At 39.8% G+C, this 10,185-nt stretch overlaps 1 protein-coding gene across 2 annotated transcripts; it reads right to left on the bottom strand.

Moving 5' to 3' along the window:
- Positions 1–2,665: 2,665 nt before the first annotated feature.
- Positions 2,666–9,076, bottom strand: CBX3 (chromobox 3). 2 transcript variants are annotated; one of them, XM_056857722.1, is made up of 5 exons: positions 8,872–9,027; positions 5,520–5,662; positions 4,555–4,720; positions 3,709–3,803; positions 2,666–2,909 (listed from the first exon to the last, which is right to left on the bottom strand). In XM_056857722.1, the coding sequence occupies exons 1-5, from the start codon at positions 8,893–8,895 to the stop codon at positions 2,783–2,785; spliced, it is 555 nt and encodes a 184-aa protein (XP_056713700.1). In that variant the 5' UTR covers positions 8,896–9,027; the 3' UTR covers positions 2,666–2,782. The 2 variants fall into 2 exon arrangements, with proteins under 2 accessions (XP_056713700.1, XP_056713701.1); XM_056857723.1 differs by lacking the exon at positions 2,666–2,909 and having other exon boundaries at positions 3,704–3,803; positions 4,555–4,647; positions 8,872–9,076.
- Between the last annotated feature and the right edge of the window lie 1,109 nt (positions 9,077–10,185).

A 10,185-nucleotide genomic window follows, 5' to 3' on the forward strand; every position in this document is an offset into this window, starting at 1 on the left:
AGAAAAGCCTAGTACATTTACAATATGAAACCCTTCAGAGCAAATTTTGCTAATTTGTAAAAAAAATACTGTGGTTTATTAGACTAACCCATTTTTGAAACAAGCTAGAGCTCACATTGTCAGATACATGCTCCACTCTGGGTATCTAAGGCTCTAGCCCATGGAAGTTAAAGCTTCGGTACATTTTCTTAATTCAGGGTACAAGGCTCTTTGGTTTTAACTTTGGAGGCTGCGGGTACTTCTGGTATTTTGAGAACAGGAAACAGGTGCCACCACACAATGATTGCCGCTGTGTGCTGGACTAATCACAAAACGGCTGCCATGGGGAACCGAGCCCAATCACTAAATGTTGTGAGGTTGCAAGCCAAGAATCCTGCAGTGAATGCAGCTGGTTCTGGTTGTTCCCTGCAGACACAAAGGAGATGCCTCCTGGGCTCTCCTGAAGCACTTCTTGTCCGATGAGATGAAGGAAATCCAGGACTCACTATTGGCTTCATGGAAGAGATGCTTTGTGAAAGCAACAAAAGGGCACCAGAAAACCTGTCAGCAGGCAGCCATGATGCCATCAGCTGCCTGGGAATAACAGGCGCAAAGCATCTTTGAGCCTACTTGTTGCGGTTTTCCCAGGAAAAATTCCCATACTACTTTTACTAGCATGTCATACATTATGATGGCAGAAGTAATATCTTGCTTCAATATTATTAACTTTCCGCTTATGATCTTTATCTGGTTCTCAAATTGTCCAGCAACTCATTATAAAAGACACACAACTGGCAGCCACTAGTAAACCCACCCAGTCCTTTCAGGAGCACCCTATTTCAAGCATCCCTCCTGACACCGCAAGTGGAAGACTTCCATGCTAATACCAAGAGCAGCAAATTCAAGCCACAGACATGCACGGGATCTCTACCTGTGTGTTGCCACTTAGGCATAAACACAACATTGTCAATTAAAACCAAATAATGACCTAATGGGGTACAATCTACTGAGTTACTGGGAGGACTAAGAAGCTGACCTATTCAAGCTACTGAGAACTTACATCCCTATCAGACCTAAGCTTGTCCTATGCTATTTCTCATTCACTTGTGGAGTAACCATTCAGTTATCTTTTAGCAGTGAGGCAATTACCATACTACTTTATACATCAGTATGAAGTAGATATACATTGATGGTATCTGCATGCCCGCTCATTAGCAAGAGAAACTGTACAAGAGCACAATTTTTCATACAGTGAAATACAAGTATCAGAAATGCTTCTACCATAGCATAACACAGCTTGCCCCACCTGAAATAAGGGTAACAGCTAAAATGGTAGAGAAGGGCATAGCTTTCTTTGGGGGGGGGGGGGGGAACACACTTATCAATATTGTGCTGCTTCTTGGGCATACATATGAGAACAGTGGTGTGAAATAGCCTATACTCCTGGGAAGCTGTACAGAAGTGGAAACATTTATGCCAAAACACTTAAAAATAATTCAAGCTATTATGCACCCAAAAGTACGTCTATGACAGAAAGCTGGAAATACCTCAAAAGAAATTGTGATTTAGTAGACAAAGTCCCGCCCTAATCTCGTCAGATCTTAGAAGCTAAGCAGGGTCAGCCCTGGTTAGTATTTGGATGGGAGACAGCCAAGGAATATCAGGGTGCTGTGCAGAGGAAGGCACTGACAAACCACCTCTGTTAGTCTCTTGCCATGAAAACCCCAAAAGGAGTCGCCATAAGTTGGCTGCGACTTGAAGGCACTTTACACATACAGACAAAGTCCCAAATCAAAACTATTTTTCCATCAGTTTCAAGGACATATTACGATGTTTTTGCTTCATCAAGCTTCATTCCAATACCTGACTTAGACATTGCAAATAGATTTTTTGTATCTTTGGTACCTGCACAAAAATTCTCAACCCACCCCTCAGACCCCAATTTGCTTTGGTTGCCAACGTAGTAGACAAGCTGTTTAAAATTTGAACTGAGAAAGACTTAAGTAAGCTATTAGGAGATCTGTGTGATCATCAAATCACATTAGCCACAGTACAAAAATTTAGACACAGTACAAAAAAACATCATTAAAGAAACTGAGGAGTGCATGCAATGTAGTAGTTGCAGCAATCCTGTATGGGGGAAACTCAACTTGTGCCTATAGGGATCTCATCACTACTAAAAACAGCCTTCAGAAGACTTAGTTTCCCATTGTTTGGCAAAGAAGGAACAAGAATATAAAAGTATTTTATTGATCACCGTTCACCAGTATTTACAATAAAATAAACAATATACAGTCTGCACCTTCAACTTACTACAAAGGTTTCACCTGGTCCCCTCAGATCCAAGTGGCCACAAATACTAAAAAGACCAGTTTTATAGATTTATCGGGCGATGCTGAACAGAGCTACACCCTGCTAAGATCATTTACTTCAAGGGCATTAGCAAGGTATAGCTTCACTTGCACTGATAAAGGATTAAGTTGGGAATAAGATGCATGCATGTCAATCAAATAGAGAACTACAAAAACACCTGTTTGTTCAAACTGCCATTAAGAGTCACTATTAACTATGAACTTTATAAAACACTTTACCTAATATGCAGGAAGCAGTATCAAATGCTCTCCTGTAATAAACAAAGCAAATTTCACAACCCATTTTTTCTTTCTGTTTATGCAAAACACATAACTTCAAAAATAATCAAACTTATCATATTAGAATGTAGACGTGTTCCACATTTCTGGTAGGTCAAAACCAAACAGCTGTTAATATTTTTATACATATATAAAAAAGAAAAGCCAAACAATTATTGTGCTTCATCTTCTGGGCATGAGTGCCAAGTTAGCCGCTCTTCATAAAAAGCGATTACAATTTGGGGACATTTCACATTAGCTTCTTTGGCCAGCACTAAGTCCGCTTCATCTGAGTCCTTCCTGTTGTAAGAATTTTAATAAAAGATAAACTTAAATACTGTTTAGGATAACATAATCAAAATGCACAATCAGCATCTGAAGTACCATTACTAGTTCTTTTCAGTAGTAGGAACTTACACAGCCTCTTATTTGAAAATTATTCTTTTGTAATCAACGAAATATACTTAGGCAAGTTAGAGTAGAATTATAGCTCTAAATTCATCATTAAAAAAGGGCAGTAAAAGTTCTCCTTCCCAAACATGAAGTCATTTAGAATATGCAAATGCTTATTAGAGTAGCCAGGGGTGGGGTGGGGTGTCAGTCCCATTTATAGCTATTACTAGATAGCAATTCACCAATTAATGTGGATTATGACATCAGTAAACAAGCTGACAGCAACTGAGGGGGGGAGGTTTCCCAAGGCTGCAATTTTCAATCACAGCAGAATTGACTAAACTCAGTGAAACGTGACTCCAAAAACTTAAGTGTAAGACCAGGCTGCTGATCTGTTAGTAGATGTGTTCTATAGAAAAGTTCAGTCTTGCACTGACTCCTGCGTAATTGTGCCACAACAGACCAAATGGGGCTACTGCTCTGGAATTATTTCTTATACTCCCCTGACGTTTTCTAAACTCTATCAGCAGTGAAGCAACAATATATATCAATAAGAGGGAGGATCACATTCCTCCCACTACAGTAGTTAATACTTCCCCATTAATCTGCTTATAGTAGCAGGAAAAAAATCTATTCCTGTTGCAAAGAAAATCAAAATTTAATATGTGTACTGAACTACTACTGCAATTTCCATTCTATCACCTACCACTTCATAAGAAACATTAATTCCCCACTACTGTCTGTGGCTCCAATTATTCGCTCAGGATCAAGACCTCTTGCAAATCCTCTTGGTTTATCAATCTGTTAGAATATTTAAAGAAAAATTCATTTAGTTTACATATCCACAAACCATTGTAAAAACCCACCACACAATATAATCCTCCATAACAATTTCCACAGCTTCAAGAAATAAGAATTAAAAAAACTGGGCAAGCTTTCATTCCATAATATGCACGTTTAAAATGAAAGCCCACAGACAGAATTCAAAGGCTAAGGAGGCACTATAAAGATGCCATATTCTTGCAGAACCAGGTTGTTGGAATCTTTGTGGATGCTAATGAGCACCTGCAATGAGGGAGAAAGTGGTTCAAGCCGCCCCTCTCTATCTCTTATGCCAATGAAAATGCTACTGGTGAAAGGGGTGACTGTGCCTGATCCCCCTCCTTACTGCAACTTCCCATGACTTTTTGTCTACACAGGTGTCTTGATCCCCAAAACTGGGGGGGGGGCTGCTTGGGGGAAGTAGAATCCACACTCTTGCTTTGTGGGATCCAATCCAATTAGTCTAGCCTTTCAACTGCCTTTCACCCATCAATGATTCCATTCCACACAGTCATTTTTTTCAGGAAGATATACCGGTAGTTAGAAATACTTTTTGCAAATGTTTCAGAAGGCATTGTGGGAAACTTTTCAGACCCACTAAGAGGCTAGTAGCTGCACCCTAAAAAGCACACTATGCAAAAAAATTGTGCTCCATTAATTCTTATTAAGGGTCACTTGGTATGCCAAAGATCATTCAGAAAAAAATATCCAAACCTTTTAACTAACTTACAGAATCCCTCTTTTTCTTTGATTTGTTGTCATCAGATTCACTATCTGAGAGAGATTTTCTTTTGCCACCATCTGTCTTTTCTTTACCAGCTTTCTGAGAGTTCAGAAAAGCTTCTATTAACTCTGGACAATCCAAATTTTCCTCAGGTTCCCAGGTATTATCAGCACTGAAAAATACAAAGTTCATGAAATAATTAAAGTAATGTAAAATCTAAAGCAGAAAGATTAAGCTTGGAGTTCAAAAAGGTATTATGGCATGGTCTATAAAAACTGTCAAGGACTGCCAAGTTATACTGATCACAACTAGTATGTGTTGTTATATATACTACATAATTATTTCAGCACTGTTATAACCACACGTAATTTAACAGGCACACCTAAAAGCAAGGTTTCAACATTTAGAACTGCACATGGCAACAAAAACAACAAATGTTTCCATACTCTACTGCGCATGTTTTGCTCTGACTATGGTTCATTACCTGACAATGAGTTTTTGTTTTTAAATAAGCTTCCTCTCTGAATAAGACCATAAGGGTGTTTACCCCACAATTTAAATAGCCATCATCTGGAATAACAGAAATTTCTGTTATCGACAGATCTCAGTCATTGCTTTTAGCTTTTAACTTGAATATAGCCTACTATTAGAATTTCTGAAGCATATAATAGATCATAACCAGTAATATGAATTATCTATGTTACCCTATTCATACAATTTAATTTGTGGATAAACGTGAACCCTGCACCCCACAGCTAGAAGCATTTTTTTCAGATGTTGCCAACCATACAGCTAACCGGCCAACCCAAACTTTTGGAGACAAGCATATTGTTCATTCTGCTGGGTGACTTTCACAATGTTTCCAGTAGCACTTGTGCCTTCCTATGCCTGCACTATGCCCGTGGAAAACCGCAGTTCACCTCTCTAAGCATTGCTACAGGTGATATATTGGAAAGAATTAAGTTCCTTACTCAGTAAATCCCTTCCATTTCAAGAAGTATTCAACCTTTCCATTAACTACACGTCGATCCAAGACTTTCTCCACCACAAATTCTTCAGGTTCTGCTTCTTCAACTTTTCTGCCTTTGCCATTCTGCTTCTTCCCCATTTTGTGCTACAAAACAAAATCATTGGGGAAAACACCTTCTTAATAGTTACACCACTGTCCAGCTCCATATTGGTAGGACTTGGGTCCACAAGTAATATACTCAGTTCTCTCAAACTTGACATTCATTTGAAAGAGGTGCTTTTAGGCCCAGTGTAGCCAGTGCCATCTCTACCATTATCTTCACATAGCTTTGTGTTATTCTTAAAATTCATTGTAAGGGGCCTTACAGAAAAGCAAGAAGCAAATTTAAGAATGTTAAATTTGGAAAGAAAATATTAAGAGGCAGCTACCCTGTCTTTTAAAACACCTGTTGGTTTACTTTGAAGGTAGAAGTTAAATAATTTGTATATAAATTAGAAATTATACATGCTTAGGTAACAGCAACGCTGCAAAGACAGCAATGGAACGGATACTTTTCAGTATTCCAAACCATTTCTACACTCATATCCATGCATCATTTCCAATTTCATTAGGAAACCTGGAATGCACATGTCCAAAAGCTTCAGAGTAGATATCAATGTACTTAAATTGAGACTTTTCCTCTAGAGCCATCTCTAATACATCAGTGAGGTGTGCACTGATGGGAGGTTTTATAATAAAGCTTACCAGGTTTAACACAAGATTGAAAAGTGCTTTCAATTTATCTCCATAAAACACTTAACATCCAAACATTATTCAGAAATTAAGGTATTACATCCACATCATCCTTAAGGCATTCTAATCTCAATAATGCACAAATCTGTATAACAGGATATATTTTTTGTAATTCCCCTATGCATTGGCTTGAAACCAATATATTAGCGTCATGCTAAAAGTGCTGCAATTCTGTTAGAACCAAAAGCAAATGTTGTGAACACTGTTTGGATGCTCTTATCAGAAGTAGGATTTGAAATAGAAAATGAGAGGAAGACATGTTATTTTCCCCACAGGATTCTACACTGTGGGGCTTACAATGCTGATTCCAACACTAGTCAGGATCAAACTATGAATCCAATAAAGTCCCAGACTTATTTCTGTCAACTGCAGCACTCATCCCACTCAAACAGGACTTTGTGCTATGTCACAGGGAACAGGTGTTCAGATGAAAGAAAACCCACTGTACTGGAATAGGTCCTTGCACAAGCCTAAACAGCTCTTCGTGTCCTGGCCCATATTACTGAAATACAATCCAGATAAATTTCTCATTTCACTGCTTACCCATTACTAATCAACTACCAACCCAAATGAAATTTTGTAGAAGAATGAAAAAAGGCAAAATGTGTGGAGATAATCTAATAATGAAGACTGACACAAACATCTCAAACTAATCTATTCCTTATGAATACACTATAATCTACACTGAAAGCTTAATATGAATCAGGAAACAATCCAAGTATTTTGAGCTACAAATGTAAACTGAGACAAGACACTTGAGAACTATTTTTCCTGAACTATATTGAAAAAAGGCACATTGCAGATTAAGAGTAAGCCTGAACAGGTATACTCAGAATCCTACTCAAGTTTATTCAATGGGGCTTAATTAAAGAAAAGAGCTTTTAGGATTACACAGTTACATTTCCCCCCAGTCACTATTGCATAATTCACTTTTACCTAGAGATGCATAGTTGCCATGCATGTCAAATATTGAATGTGTGTTAGTTGGGGAGGGGGAACTTTGAATATAGCAGGACGTCAAACAGATGTATACACAATATTTGAAGCTCTTGGTACAATGTGCAGAATGCAGAACTCATGCTCCTTTTCCTAGAAATGAAGCATTGATACAAGCTATTTTCAAACTGCATCCTCAGTGAAAAACTCAGCAGTTGATTGATCTTTCTTCCATTTAAAGTAAGATTGCCAGTCATAATTTAAAGATTAATATTTATGCATACCAATAAAACCACACTTTTGAATAGGCTTTGTATAAAACTACAAGGTGCGAGTTCTTACGGGAGCAACTAGGTTGAACACCCTGCACTGCCAACTGATTATTTCCCTCTCTTGACTGGTCCTTGACATCATCACTAGCTCAGCAATTCCCACTGTATACCTTGGAAAACTAAGCCACCATTGTAAACGAACCTTGGATTACTTATAGTGAAGTTTCCTTTTGCTCTGAGGGCATCTTGCAACATTGGGCCTGGTGGGTCATTCCAGCAACCGGACCAGAGGTCAGCACACTTGACAGGAAGGAGGCACCTCTGTAGTGTTCCGGGGTAGCCCAGAGTTCCAGTACGTTCAGACACCTATGCCAGAGTATGAACCGTGAACTGATTGAATTGGGGGGCAGGCGGTCTGGTGACCAAGAGATTTGAATTAAAGAGTAACAGGAGGGTGCTGACCCTTGGTCAGGTTGCTGGAATGACCCACCAGGCCCAATGTTGCAAGATGCCCTCCTCATCAGAGCGAGAAGTACCCACTGCATTATTACTCGTGGAAAGGGGAAAATGCACGCTGAGATCTCCTTCTCTCTACAAATATACAGGAAGTGACATCATGCCCAGGGAGATTATAAAAATGTACCATGGCCTCCAATTCCACTTATATTACTATTGACAAGTGTGGGATATCTCAGAAGTTTCACCACTGGCAGAAAGCAAAATCTCATCCTTTACTGACTGGCCTTAGTGAGAAAAGGATGCAATATTTAAAAGATCTTTTTCATACTTTTTGCAAAGAAAACACCTGCCCCACTGTTTTGACCAAGCAGCATTATACATGGATATTTGCAATGCAGTGTTCATCAAAAGTTATCTGGGGGAGAGGTGGGGAAGAGAAGGAGTGACTTTTTATCAGGCACCAAAAGTTTGTGAACACTGCCTTGGTTAAGCTAAGACACTCTGGACAGTTTTGTAAACTTTTGCTGATCACTTTTTTTAACATTACCTGTTAAATTGATTATAATTTACTTTCCACTCCAGAATGAACAGATAAGGTAATTGGATCTTATTTCCTCCTCTTCCCTATATGTTGCATATAAATGCTAAGTATCAGATAATGTATAGAGCAGACTTCAAGAATTGCTACAAATATTAATTTACTGAGTGACAAATGGAGTGAAAGCAGAGTTTGCATTCTTTCTACTAGCCTCTCTTTCAAAATGTGATATTTTGGTAGAATAATGCTGGGGAGGGGAGATGTGGATGTATCTTTTTACACAGAGATGCCAACTTATAAATTTGAAGAAACATGGTGGTAAAATCCTTAAATATTTTAGGTGCTCATGAACTTACCAATGTAGATTTATTGGTGGCCATTTTTATTGCAGACTTGCTGAGATTTTACTAGAAAAATGTATGACAAAAGGAATGTTGCATTACTCAGAGAAAGGCATCTCAATACAAGTATGGTTCTTGTTTTATCCCCCAAGAACTCAATGCATTATTCCAACCGGTGAAAATGATCTATATTTCAAACACAAGTTAAGAAACCTTGACATTATACCCAAATTACGCTAATATTATTTGGACATTACACATATGAGACATCTTTTCCCTTATCGTGAATCTTCCATTCTAACCTGCAACTCTCAAAAGTCTGTAGACAAGACTTATTGCTCAAAAGCCTAGAGAATGGACAACAATGCAATAAAAACCCTCAGTAGTAAGGTATGATTTAATGCTCTTAAGACTACTGGCCTCAGATCAATTGCAATGACCAGTGATGAGAATTCAGGATTTTAGTCTGGCTACCTATTTATCTGTAAAATCACACATCTAATATTTGTATCTTAAAGAATTATTTCACCAATTTACTTTAAGGCAGGATATAAGTCTCCTAAAAAGTGATTGAAGGCCCGACTCTAAATCCCGCTACAGCTCATCTGTACTGTGGTTTCACGGCAACCAATAAGGAGCATGAGCCACGAGAATGAGAAGAGCAAGGAAGAAACCAAGACCCTGAAACCCTCTTTGACTCGGCAATCCCGTCGGGTTCCCATCTTTTTGCAGGAGACGGTAGCTTCTAGGCCATGCAAATCGCGCCTCCGCTTAGAAGGAACGGAATGAGATGGCGTAACAAAGGCCTGTTGCAAAGAACCAAACGCTGAGCCACGAGGCGGATGAGCAAGGGAAGGCGGCGGGGGCGGAGGCATGCGAAGGAAAGTGAGCCGACGCGGGCCTCCCCTATCCAAGAGAGCAGGAGGCAAAGATATGCGAGCCGCTAAGATCGGGAAACGCCGCGTCCCCGGCATGCGTGGAAAAACTCCAGGCCGTTCACTAACGCTGGGCAGGACGAATCACCACCACTCCACCTTGAACGAACCCCCCCGGCATTGCCACGCTTTGCCCACACCTGCAAGCACCCCACCACCACCACCACCACCACCACCCAAGGCGCTAAAAACTTCTAACGGCTTTTTGAAAAAAACAAAAACAAAATAACGCCCGCGCCTGTAGGGACTCGGCTTCGACCGCGGCCCAGGCCGCCGCCTCCGCCACTTTCCCGTTTTGCACCCCCCCCCCCATATCTTTTCCCACCCGCAAACGCCTACCGCGCTTATTTGGGCTCCACTCCCACCCACGGCTGTCAGCTACACTTACTTCTGA

Source organism: Euleptes europaea, chromosome 11 (assembly GCF_029931775.1).
Source record: "Euleptes europaea isolate rEulEur1 chromosome 11, rEulEur1.hap1, whole genome shotgun sequence".
In the NCBI taxonomy this organism is placed as follows: Eukaryota; Metazoa; Chordata; class Lepidosauria; order Squamata; family Sphaerodactylidae; genus Euleptes; species Euleptes europaea.